At 44.8% G+C, this 13851-nt stretch overlaps 1 protein-coding gene across 50 annotated transcripts in view; it reads left to right on the top strand.

Annotated features, from left to right (window-relative positions):
• The window catches only part of ubr4 (ubiquitin protein ligase E3 component n-recognin 4), a 165944-nt gene that overhangs the window by 72028 nt on the left and 80065 nt on the right, over positions 1-13851 (top strand). For all 50 annotated transcript variants that reach the window (XM_090185503.1, XM_090185492.1, XM_090185521.1 and 47 more), the window contains 3 exons: positions 1772-1935; positions 2411-2627; positions 4183-4399. In XM_090185503.1, coding sequence (XP_090041629.1) covers positions 1772-1935; positions 2411-2627; positions 4183-4399 — 598 coding nt within the window. The remainder of the gene's footprint in view (positions 1-1771; positions 1936-2410; positions 2628-4182; positions 4400-13851) is intronic.

Raw genomic sequence — 13851 nt, 5'->3', positions numbered from 1 at the left:
CTTCAAACATAAAGATATAAAACTGTATTTTTTTGTGCAGAATCAACAACAAGTGGGACACAATCATGAAGTGGAACGACATTTATTGGGTATTTCAAACTTTTTTAACAAATCAAAAACTGAAAAATTGGGCATGCAAAATTATTCAGCCCCTTTACTTTCAGTGCAGCAAACTCTCTCCAGAAATTCAGTGAGGATCTCTGAATGATCCAATGTTGACCTAAATGACTAATGATGATAAATACAATCCACCTGTGTGTAATCAAGTCTCCGTATAAATGCACCTGCACTGTGATAGTCTCAGAGGTCCGTTAAAAGCGCAGAGAGCATCATGAAGAACAAGGAACACACCAGGCAGGTCCGAGATACTGTTGTGAAGAAGTTTAAAGCCGGATTTGGATACAAAAAGATTTCCCAAGCTTTAAACATCCCAAGGAGCACTCTGCAAGTGATAATATTGAAATGGAAGGAGTATCAGACCACTGCAAATCTACCAAGACCTGGCCGTCCTCTAAATGTTCAGCTCATACAAGGAGAAGACTGATCAGAAATGCAGCCAAGAGGCCCATGATCACTCTGGATGAACTGCAGAGATCTACAGCTGAGGTGGGAGACTCTGTCCATAGGACAACAATCAGTCGTATATTGCACACATCTGGCCTTTATGGAAGAGTGGCAAGAAGAAAGCCATTTCTTAAAGATATCCATAAAAAGTGTCGTTTAAAGTTTGCCACAAGCCACCTGGGAGACACACCAAACATGTGGAAGAAGGTGCTCTGGTCAGATGAAACCAAAATATAACTTTTTGGCAACAATGCAAAACGTTATGTTTGGCGTAAAAGCAACACAGCTCATCACCCTGAACACACCATCCCCACTGTCAAACATGGTGGTGGCAGCATCATGGTTTGGGCCTGCTTTTCTTCAGCAGGGACAGGGAAGATGGTTAAAATTGATGGGAAGATGGATGGAGCCAAATACAGGACCATTCTGGAAGAAAACCTGATGGAGTCTGCAAAAGACCTGAGACTGGGACGGAGATTTGTCTTCCAACAAGACAATGATCCAAAACATAAAGCAAAATCTACAATGGAATGGTTCAAAAATAAACACATCCAGGTGTTAGAATGGCCAAGTCAAAGTCCAGACCTGAATCCAATCGAGAATCTGTGGAAAGAACTGAAAACTGATGTTCACAAATGCTCTCCATCCAACCTCACTGAGCTCGAGCTGTTTTGCAAGGAGGAATGGGAAAAAATGTCAGTCTCTCGATGTGCAAAACTGATAGAGACATATCCCAAGTGACTTACAGCTGTAATCGCAGCAAAAGGTGGCGCTACAAAGTATTAACTTAAGGGGGCTGAATAATTTTGCACGGCCAATTTTTCAGTTTTTGATTTGTTAAAAAAGTTTGAAATATCCAATAAATGTCGTTCCACTTCATGATTGTGTCCCACTTGTTGATTCTTCACAAAAAAATACAGTTTTATATCTTTATGTTTGAAGCCTGAAATGTGGCAAAAGGTCGCAAAGTTCAAGGGGGCCGAATACTTTCGCAAGGCACTGTATTTCTGCACTGTTGGTTAGAGCCTGTAAGGAAGCATTTCACTGTAAGTTCTACCTACACCCTGTTGAATTCGGCGAACGTGACAAATAAACTTTGGATTTGATGTTCTCCTCTTCTCGTTTGAATATTGCTAAGAACGTTCCAGAAAAAACGATCACTTGATTTCTAACGAATGGTGTGTTCCACTTGCCGCCCCTGTTCCAGCCACTCGTACCTCCAGTCAGGTGACCTTCCCGGTGGACTTCTTTGAGAGTAACCAACAGCTGACGGAGGTGGAGTTTGGAGGCAACGACCTCCTGCAGGTTTACAACGGACAGCAGATCAAACACAGACTCAACTCCACTGGGATGTATGTCGCCAACACTAAGGTATGATGCCCACACACACACACCTCTCCGTTCCAACTCGCCACAGCTCTGGGCTTTGATTCGACTGCTCTGGGATAACGCAAAATCCACTTCTAAGTCTTTCATTGACCGGCATAATTATTGCAAAGCTGTCATCGAGGCCAAAAAGGTGGCTACTTTGAAGAATCTCAAATATATTTTGATTTAACATTTTTTTGGTTACTACATGACTCCATATGTGTTATTTCATAGTTTTGATGTCTTCACTATTATTCTACAATGTAGAAAATAGTAAAAATAAAGAAAAACCCTGGAATGAGTAGGTGTGTCCTAACGTTTGACTGGTACTGTATATATTTTTATGGAAGACTGTTGTGACCATTTCTGGAAGAAAACTGACACATACTGTATTTGTACGTGCTATTCAAACTGCATTAATCCTGAACCCCCTTTTTCTCATCCTAATGATGTGGTTATCTCTTCCCCCTCTGCCCAGCCGGGAGGCTTCACCGTGGAGACGGTCAACAACAACATCTCCATGGTGATGACAGGCATGCGGGTGCAGGTGGGCACGCAGGCCATCGAGCGGGCACCCTCCTACCTGGAGATCTTTGGGCGAACCATGCAGGTGAACATGACCCGGTCCCGCTGGTTCGACTTCCCCTTCACCAGGGAGGAGGCTCTGCAGGCCGACAAGAAACTCTCCATCTTCTGTAAGGACACACGAACACAGGAAAATACTGAGCTCTGTAACGAGGGTTTGGAGCGCTGTGTAACGAGGGTTTGGAGCACTGTGTAACGAGGGTTTGGAGCGCTGTGTAACGAGGGTTTGGAGCTCTGTAACGAGGGTTTGGAGCGCTGTGTAACGAGGGTTTGGAGCTCTGTGTAACGAGGGTTTGGAGCGCTGTGTAACGAGGGTTTGGAGCGCTGTGTAACGAGGGTTTGGGGAGCTCTGTAACGAGGGTTTGGAGCTCTGTAACGAGGGTTTGGGGAGCTCTGTAACGAGGGTTTGGAGCTCTGTAACGAGGGTTTGGGGAGCTCTGTAACGAGGGTTTGGAGCGCTGTGTAACGAGGGTTTGGGGAGCTCTGTAACGAGGGTTTGGAGCTCTGTAACGAGGGTTTGGAGCACTGTGTAACGAGGGTTTGGAGCGCTGTGTAACGAGGGTTTGGAGCTCTGTAACGAGGGTTTGGAGCTCTGTAACGAGGGTTTGGAGCTCTGTAACGAGGGTTTGGAGCGCTGTGTAACGAGGGTTTGGCGCGCTGTGTAACGAGGGTTTGGAGCTCTGTAACGAGGTTTTGGAGCGCTGTGTAACGAGGGTTTGGAGCGCTGTGTAACGAGGGTTTGGCGCGCTCTGTAACGAGGGTTTGGCGCGCTCTGTAACGAGGGTTTGGCGCGCTGTGTAACGAGGGTTTGGCGTGCTGTGTAACGAGGGTTTGAAACGCTGTGTAACGAGGGTTTGGAAGGCGTGTACAGTATATACGTTATGCATATTATCACACGTGCACAGATACAGAGCTTTCCAACAGTCAGACAGGATCTCCTGCAGCACGTTACAATTTCAAAGATGAGAGTGAAAAGTTATCTGCTGTGCAAATGCTTAATTAAAACATGTAAATGTTCCCTTGCCCACCGTCTCTGACTAACCTCTCCCTTCTTCTTCGTTCCTCCAGTCGGATCGTCAGTTGACCCGGCCAGGCATCACCATGTCTCTGACTAACCTCTCCCTTCTTCTTCGTTCCTCCAGTTGGAGCGTCAGTTGACCCGGCCAGGCATCACCAAGTCTCTGACTAACCTCTCCCTTCTTCTTCGTTCCTCCAGTTGGAGCGTCAGTTGACCCGGCCAGGCATCACCAAGTCTCTGACTAACCTCTCCCTTCTTCTTCGTTCCTCCAGTTGGAGCGTCAGTTGACCCGGCCAGGCATCACCAAGTCTCTGACTAACCTCTCCCTTCTTCTTCGTTCCTCCAGTTGGAGCGTCAGCTGACCCGGCCGGGCATCACCATGTCTCTGACTAACCTCTCCCTTCTTCTTCGTTCCTCCAGTCGGATCGTCAGTTGACCCGGCAGGTCATCACCATGTCTCTGACTAACCTCTCCTTCTTCTTCGTTCCTCCAGTCGGAGCGTCAGTTGACCCGGCCGGGCATCGCCATGTCTCTGACTAACCTCTCCCTTCTTCTTCTTCGTTCCTCCAGTCGGAGCGTCAGTTGACCCGGCAGGTCATCACCATGTCTCTGACTAACCTCTCCCTTCTTCTTCTTCATTCCTCCAGTCGGAGCGTCAGTGGATCCGGCCGGTGTCACTATGCTGGACTCCATAAAGATCTATGGTAAAACCAAGGAGCAATTTGGCTGGCCTGACGAGCCCCCCGAGGACTTCCCCTCGGCCTCCGTCAACAACGTGTGCTCTCCCAACCTCAACACCGGCAACGGCACCGGCGAAGGGGACATCGCCGCACCAGCCTCCACCGGCGGCACCGTGCTGGAGAGGTTAGTGTTAAACGCCACAGGGTTCAAAGGTTAACCAAAGGTCCACTAGACTAGAGACAGGTTCCACGAGATGGCCAAGTTGCAAAGTCAAAAAAAAATTCTAAATGTTCAATGTGTGAAGTCAAAAAATGAGTTTTTTTCGGTCTTAATTTAAGGTTAGGGCTAGGCATTAGGCTACCACTGTGGTTCGGTTTGAAATGACATTTTGCGTCTTGGCTAGATGGGCGACGACTCTAGAGACCGGGTCGTCTGGGTCATTGCGGTGCGAAAATGATGGGAGCTTTCCTTTTGACTATATGCACGTGGGTCGTGTTCACTAGACGTGTAACGGAAGAAAAAGCTCTGAAACGGATTGACCAACCATACTTGTCCAAAAGAACACACTTATTTTGTTTTCCATGCAAAACATTTTTCTACAAAGTGCCCTAATGAACACGACCCAGGCTAGAACCAGTAGAATGACATTATCTGAAGAGCTTAATCTCTCTGTGATATATAGTTCTCTCTCCTGACCCCTCAGTCTCTCTGTGATATATAGTTATATCTCTCCTGACCCCTCAGTCTCTCTGTAATATATAGTTATCTCTCTCCTGACCCCTCAGTCTCTCTGTAATATATAGTCATCTCTCTCCTGACCCCTCAGTCTCTCTGTGATATATAGTCATCTCTCTCCTGACCCCTCAGTCTCTCTGTGATATATAGTCATCTCTCCTGACCCCTCAGTCTCTCTGTGATATATAGTCATCTCTCTCCTGACCCCTCAGTCTCTCTGTGATATATAGTTATCTCTCCTGACCCCTCAGTCTCTCTGTGATATATAGTCATCTCTCTCCTGACCCCTCAGTCTCTCTGTGATATATAGTCATCTCTCTCCTGACCCCTCAGTCTCTCTGTGATATATAGTCATCTCTCTCCTGACCCCTCAGTCTCTCTGTGATATATAGTTATCTCACCTGACCCCTCAGTCTCTCTGTGATATATAGTCATCTCTCCTGACCCCTCAGTCTCTCTGTGATATATAGTCATCTCTCTCCTGACCCCTCAGTCTCTCTGTGATATATAGTTATCTCTCTCCTGACCCCTCAGTCTTTCTGTGATATATAGTCATCTCTCTCCTGACCCCTCAGTCTCTCTGTAATATATAGTTATCTCTCTCCTGACCCCTCAGTCTCTCTGTGATATATAGTTATATCTCTCCTGACCCCTCAGTCTCTCTGTGATATATAGTTATCTCTCTCCTGACCCCTCAGTCTCTCTGTGATATATAGTTATCTCTCTCCTGACCCCTCAGTCTGTCTGTGATATATAGTTATCTCTCTCCTGACCCCTCAGTCTCTCTGTGATATATAGTTATATCTCTCCTGACCCCTCAGTCTCTCTGTGATATATAGTTATCTCTCTCCTGACCCCTCAGTCTCTCTGTGATATATAGTCATCTCTCCTGACCCCTCAGTCTCTCTGTGATATATAGTCATCTCTCCTGACCCCTCAGTCTCTCTGTGATATATAGTTATCTCTCTCCTGACCCCTCAGTCTCTCTGTGATATATAGTTATATCTCTCCTGACCCCTCAGTCTCTCTGTGATATATAGTTATCTCTCTCCTGACCCCTCAGTCTCTCTGTGATATATAGTCATCTCTCCTGACCCCTCAGTCTCTCTGTGATATATAGTCATCTCTCCTGACCCCTCAGTCTCTCTGTGATATATAGTTATCTCTCTCCTGACCCCTCAGTCTCTCTGTGATATATAGTTATATCTCTCCTGACCCCTCAGTCTCTATGTAATATATAGTTATCTCTCTCCTGACCCCTCGGTCTGTCTGTGATATATAGTCATCTCTCTCCTGACCCCTCAGTCTCTCTGTGATATATAGTCATCTCTCTCCTGACCCCTCAGTCTCTCTGTGATATATAGTCATCTCTCCTGACCCCTCAGTCTCTCTGTGATATATAGTCATCTCTCTCCTGACCCCTCAGTCTCTCTGTGATATATAGTTATCTCTCCTGACCCCTCAGTCTCTCTGTGATATATAGTCATCTCTCTCCTGACCCCTCAGTCTCTCTGTGATATATAGTCATCTCTCTCCTGACCCCTCAGTCTCTCTGTGATATATAGTTATCTCACCTGACCCCTCAGTCTCTCTGTGATATATAGTTATCTCTCTCCTGACCCCTCAGTCTCTCTGTGATATATAGTTATCTCTCTCCTGACCCCTCAGTCTGTCTGTGATATATAGTTATCTCTCTCCTGACCCCTCAGTCTCTCTGTAATATATAGTTATCTCTCTCCTGACCCCTCAGTCTCTCTGTGATATATAGTTATATCTCTCCTGACCCCTCAGTCTCTCTGTGATATATAGTTATCTCTCTCCTGACCCCTCAGTCTCTCTGTGATATATAGTTATCTCTCTCCTGACCCCTCAGTCTGTCTGTGATATATAGTTATCTCTCTCCTGACCCCTCAGTCTCTCTGTAATATATAGTTATCTCTCTCCTGACCCCTCAGTCTCTCTGTAATATATAGTTATCTCTCTCCTGACCCCTCAGTCTCTCTGTGATATATAGTCATCTCTCTCCTGACCCCTCAGTCTCTCTGTGATATATAGTTATCTCTCTCCTGACCCCTCAGTCTCTCTGTGATATATAGTCATCTCTCTCCTGACCCCTCAGTCTCTCTGTAATATATAGTTATCTCTCTCCTGACCCCTCAGTCTCTCTGTGATATATAGTTATATCTCTCCTGACCCCTCAGTCTCTCTGTGATATATAGATATCTCTCTCCTGACCCCTCAGTCTCTCTGTGATATATAGTTATCTCTCTCCTGACCCCTCAGTCTCTCTGTGATATATAGTTATCTCTCTCCTGACCCCTCAGTCTCTCTGTGATATATAGTTATATCTCTCCTGACCCCTCAGTCTCTCTGTGATATATAGTTATCTCTCTCCTGACCCCTCAGTCTCTCTGTGATATATAGTCATCTCTCCTGACCCCTCAGTCTCTCTGTGATATATAGTCATCTCTCCTGACCCCTCAGTCTCTCTGTGATATATAGTTATCTCTCTCCTGACCCCTCAGTCTCTCTGTGATATATAGTTATATCTCTCCTGACCCCTCAGTCTCTCTGTAATATATAGTTATCTCTCTCCTGACCCCTCGGTCTGTCTGTGATATATAGTTATCTCTCTCCTGACCCCTCAGTCTCTCTGTGATATATAGTTATATCTCTCCTGACCCCTCAGTCTCTCTGTGATATATAGTTATCTCTCCTGACCCCTCAGTCTCTCTGTAATATATAGTTATCTCTCCTGACCCCTCAGTCTCTCTGTAATATATAGTTATCTCTCTCCTGACCCCTCAGCCTCTCTGTGATATATAGTTATCTCTCCTGACCCCTCAGTCTCTCTGTGATATATAGTTATATCTCTCCTGACCCCTCAGTCTCTCTGTGATATATAGTTATATCTCTCCTGACCCCTCAGTCTCTCTGTGATATATAGTTATATCTCTCCTGACCCCTCAGTCTCTCTGTGATATATAGTTATCTCTCTCCTGACCCCTCAGTCTCTCTGTAATATATAGTTCTCTCTCCTGACCCCTCAGTCTCTCTGTGATATATAGTTATATCTCTCCTGACCCCTCAGTCTCTCTGTGATATATAGTTATATCTCTCCTGACCCCTCAGTCTCTCTGTGATATATAGTTATATCTCTCCTGACCCCTCAGTCTCTCTGTAATATATAGTTATCTCTCTCCTGACCCCTCAGTCTCTCTGTGATATATAGTTATCTCTCTCCTGACCCCTCAGTCTCTCTGTGATATATAGTTATCTCTCCTGACCCCTCAGTCTCTCTGTGATATATAGTTATCTCTCTCCTGACCCCTCAGTCTCTCTGTGATATATAGTTATCTCTCTCCTGACCCCTCAGTCTCTCTGTGATATATAGTTATCTCTCCTGACCCCTCATTCTCTCTGTGATATATATATAGTTATCTCTCCTGACCCCTCAGTCTCTCTGTGATATATAGTTATCTCTCTCCTGACCCCTCAGTCTCTCTGTGATATATAGTCATCTCTCCTGACCCCTCAGTCTCTCTGTGATATATAGTTATCTCTCTCCTGACCCCTCAGTCTCTCTGTGATATATAGTTATATCTCTCCTGACCCCTCAGTCTCTCTGTGATATATAGTTCTCTCTCCTGACCCCTCAGTCTCTCTGTGATATATAGTCATCTCTCCTGACCCCTCAGTCTCTCTGTGATATATAGTTATCTCTCTCCTGACCCCTCAGTCTCTCTGTGATATATAGTCATCTCTCCTGACCCCTCAGTCTCTCTGTGATATATAGTTATATCTCTCCTGACCCCTCAGTCTCTCTGTGATATATAGTTATCTCTCTCCTGACCCCTCAGTCTCTCTGTGATATATAGTCATCTCTCCTGACCCCTCAGTCTCTCTGTGATATATAGTCATCTCTCCTGACCCCTCAGTCTCTCTGTGATATATAGTTATCTCTCTCCTGACCCCTCAGTCTCTCTGTAATATATAGTTATCTCTCTCCTGACCCCTCGGTCTGTTTGTGATATATAGTTATCTCTCTCCTGACCCCTCAGTCTCTCTGTAATATATAGTTATCTCTCCTGACCCCTCAGTCTCTCTGTGATATATAGTCATCTCTCCTGACCCCTCAGTCTCTCTGTGATATATAGTTATCTCTCTCCTGACCCCTCAGTCTCTCTGTAATATATAGTTATCTCTCTCCTGACCCCTCGGTCTGTCTGTGATATATAGTTATCTCTCTCCTGACCCCTCAGTCTCTCTGTAATATATAGTTATCTCTCCTGACCCCTCAGTCTCTCTGTGATATATAGTTATCTCTCCTGACCCCTCAGTCTCTCTGTAATATATAGTTATCTCTCCTGACCCCTCAGTCTCCCTGTAATATATAGTTATCTCTCTCCTGACCCCTCAGCCTCTCTGTGATATATAGTTATCTCTCCTGACCCCTCAGTCTCTCTGTGATATATAGTTATATCTCTCCTGACCCCTCAGTCTCTCTGTGATATATAGTTATATCTCTCCTGACCCCTCAGTCTCTCTGTGATATATAGTTATATCTCTCCTGACCCCTCAGTCTCTCTGTGCTATATAGTTATATCTCTCCTGACCCCTCAGTCTCTCTGTAATATATAGTTATCTCTCTCCTGACCCCTCAGTCTCTCTGTGATATATAGTTATCTCTCACCTGACCCCTCAGTCTCTCTGTGATATATAGTTATCTCTCCTGACCCCTCAGTCTCTCTGTGATATATAGTTATCTCTCTCCTGACCCCTCAGTCTCTCTGTGATATATAGTCATCTCTCTCCTGACCCCTCAGTCTCTCTGTGATATATAGTTATCTCACCTGACCCCTCAGTCTCTCTGTGATATATAGTTATCTCTCTCCTGACCCCTCAGTCTCTCTGTGATATATAGTTATCTCTCTCCTGACCCCTCAGTCTCTCTGTGATATATAGTTATCTCTCTCCTGACCCCTCAGTCTGTCTGTGATATATAGTTATCTCTCTCCTGACCCCTCAGTCTCTCTGTAATATATAGTTATCTCTCTCCTGACCCCTCAGTCTCTCTGTGATATATAGTTATATCTCTCCTGACCCCTCAGTCTCTCTGTGATATATAGTTATCTCTCTCCTGACCCCTCAGTCTCTCTGTGATATATAGTTATCTCTCTCCTGACCCCTCAGTCTGTCTGTGATATATAGTTATCTCTCTCCTGACCCCTCAGTCTCTCTGTAATATATAGTTATCTCTCTCCTGACCCCTCAGTCTCTCTGTAATATATAGTTATCTCTCTCCTGACCCCTCAGTCTCTCTGTGATATATAGTCATCTCTCTCCTGACCCCTCAGTCTCTCTGTGATATATAGTTATCTCTCTCCTGACCCCTCAGTCTCTCTGTGATATATAGTCATCTCTCTCCTGACCCCTCAGTCTCTCTGTAATATATAGTTATCTCTCTCCTGACCCCTCAGTCTCTCTGTGATATATAGTTATATCTCTCCTGACCCCTCAGTCTCTCTGTGATATATAGATATCTCTCTCCTGACCCCTCAGTCTCTCTGTGATATATAGTTATCTCTCTCCTGACCCCTCAGTCTGTCTGTGATATATAGTTATCTCTCTCCTGACCCCTCAGTCTCTCTGTGATATATAGTTATATCTCTCCTGACCCCTCAGTCTCTCTGTGATATATAGTTATCTCTCTCCTGACCCCTCAGTCTCTCTGTGATATATAGTCATCTCTCCTGACCCCTCAGTCTCTCTGTGATATATAGTCATCTCTCCTGACCCCTCAGTCTCTCTGTGATATATAGTTATCTCTCTCCTGACCCCTCAGTCTCTCTGTGATATATAGTTATATCTCTCCTGACCCCTCAGTCTCTCTGTAATATATAGTTATCTCTCTCCTGACCCCTCGGTCTGTCTGTGATATATAGTTATCTCTCTCCTGACCCCTCAGTCTCTCTGTGATATATAGTTATATCTCTCCTGACCCCTCAGTCTCTCTGTGATATATAGTTATCTCTCCTGACCCCTCAGTCTCTCTGTAATATATAGTTATCTCTCCTGACCCCTCAGTCTCTCTGTAATATATAGTTATCTCTCTCCTGACCCCTCAGCCTCTCTGTGATATATAGTTATCTCTCCTGACCCCTCAGTCTCTCTGTGATATATAGTTATATCTCTCCTGACCCCTCAGTCTCTCTGTGATATATAGTTATATCTCTCCTGACCCCTCAGTCTCTCTGTGATATATAGTTATATCTCTCCTGACCCCTCAGTCTCTCTGTGATATATAGTTATCTCTCTCCTGACCCCTCAGTCTCTCTGTAATATATAGTTCTCTCTCCTGACCCCTCAGTCTCTCTGTGATATATAGTTATATCTCTCCTGACCCCTCAGTCTCTCTGTGATATATAGTTATATCTCTCCTGACCCCTCAGTCTCTCTGTGATATATAGTTATATCTCTCCTGACCCCTCAGTCTCTCTGTAATATATAGTTATCTCTCTCCTGACCCCTCAGTCTCTCTGTGATATATAGTTATCTCTCTCCTGACCCCTCAGTCTCTCTGTGATATATAGTTATCTCTCCTGACCCCTCAGTCTCTCTGTGATATATAGTTATCTCTCTCCTGACCCCTCAGTCTCTCTGTGATATATAGTTATCTCTCTCCTGACCCCTCAGTCTCTCTGTGATATATAGTTATCTCTCCTGACCCCTCATTCTCTCTGTGATATATATATAGTTATCTCTCCTGACCCCTCAGTCTCTCTGTGATATATAGTTATCTCTCTCCTGACCCCTCAGTCTCTCTGTGATATATAGTCATCTCTCCTGACCCCTCAGTCTCTCTGTGATATATAGTTATCTCTCTCCTGACCCCTCAGTCTCTCTGTGATATATAGTTATATCTCTCCTGACCCCTCAGTCTCTCTGTGATATATAGTTCTCTCTCCTGACCCCTCAGTCTCTCTGTGATATATAGTCATCTCTCCTGACCCCTCAGTCTCTCTGTGATATATAGTTATCTCTCTCCTGACCCCTCAGTCTCTCTGTGATATATAGTTATCTCTCTCCTGACCCCTCAGTCTCTCTGTAATATATAGTTCTCTCTCCTGACCCCTCAGTCTGTCTGTGATATATAGTTATCTCTCTCCTGACCCCTCAGTCTCTCTGTAATATATAGTTATATCTCTCCTGACCCCTCAGTCTCTCTGTAATATATAGTTCTCTCTCCTGACCCCTCAGTCTCTCTGTGATATATAGTTCTCTCTCCTGACCCCTCAGTCTCTCTGTAATATATAGTTATCTCTCCTGACCCCTCAGTCTCTCTGTGATATATAGTTATCTCTCCTGACCCCTCAGTCTCTCTGTAATATATAGTTATCTCTCTCCTGACCCCTCAGTCTCTCTGTGATATATAGTTATCTCTCCTGACCCCTCAGTCTCTCTGTAATATATAGTTATCTCTCTCCTGACCCCTCAGTCTCTCTGTAATATATAGTTCTCTCTCCTGACCCCTCAGTCTCTCTGTGATATATAGTTATCTCTCTCCTGACCCCTCAGTCTCTCTGTAATATATAGTTATCTCTCTCCTGACCCCTCAGTCTCTCTGTGATATATAGTCATCTCTCTCCTGACCCCTCAGTCTCTCTGTAATATATAGTTATCTCTCTCCTGACCCCTCAGTCTCTCTGTGATATATAGTTATATCTCTCCTGACCCCTCAGTCTCTCTGTGATATATAGTTATCTCTCTCCTGACCCCTCAGTCTCTCTGTGATATATAGTTATCTCTCTCCTGACCCCTCAGTCTGTCTGTGATATATAGTTATCTCTCTCCTGACCCCTCAGTCTCTCTGTAATATATAGTTATCTCTCCTGACCCCTCAGTCTCTCTGTAATATATAGTTATCTCTCTCCTGACCCCTCAGTCTCTCTGTGATATATAGTTATCTCTCTCCTGACCTCTGTCTCTCTGTGATATATAGTTATATCTCTCCTGACCCCTCAGTCTCTCTGTGATATATAGTTATCTCTCTCCTGACCCCTCAGTCTCTCTGTGATATATAGTCATCTCTCCTGACCCCTCAGTCTCTCTGTGATATATAGTCATCTCTCCTGACCCCTCAGTCTCTCTGTGATATATAGTTATCTCTCTCCTGACCCCTCAGTCTCTCTGTAATATATAGTTATCTCTCTCCTGACCCCTCGGTCTGTTTGTGATATATAGTTATCTCTCTCCTGACCCCTCAGTCTCTCTGTAATATATAGTTATCTCTCCTGACCCCTCAGTCTCTCTGTGATATATAGTCATCTCTCCTGACCCCTCAGTCTCTCTGTGATATATAGTTATCTCTCTCCTGACCCCTCAGTCTCTCTGTAATATATAGTTATCTCTCTCCTGACCCCTCGGTCTGTCTGTGATATATAGTTATCTCTCTCCTGACCCCTCAGTCTCTCTGTAATATATAGTTATCTCTCCTGACCCCTCAGTCTCTCTGTGATATATAGTTATCTCTCCTGACCCCTCAGTCTCTCTGTAATATATAGTTATCTCTCCTGACCCCTCAGTCTCCCTGTAATATATAGTTATCTCTCTCCTGACCCCTCAGTCTCTCTGTGATATATAGTTATCTCTCTCCTGACCCCTCAGTCTCTCTGTGATATATAGTTATATCTCTCCTGACCCCTCAGTCTCTCTGTGATATATAGTTCTCTCTCCTGACCCCTCAGTCTCTCTGTGATATATAGTCATCTCTCCTGACCCCTCAGTCTCTCTGTGATATATAGTTATCTCTCTCCTGACCCCTCAGTCTCTCTGTGATATATAGTTATCTCTCTCCTGACCCCTCAGTCTCTCTGTAATATATAGTTCTCTCTCCTGAC

This window comes from Oncorhynchus mykiss, chromosome 9 (genome assembly GCF_057628025.1).
Source record: "Oncorhynchus mykiss isolate SJ-2025 chromosome 9, ASM5762802v1, whole genome shotgun sequence".
Lineage (NCBI taxonomy): Eukaryota > Metazoa > Chordata > Actinopteri > Salmoniformes > Salmonidae > Oncorhynchus > Oncorhynchus mykiss.
The sequence above is the reverse complement of the archived record's forward strand: the minus strand, read 5'-3'. Positions and strand labels throughout refer to the sequence as shown.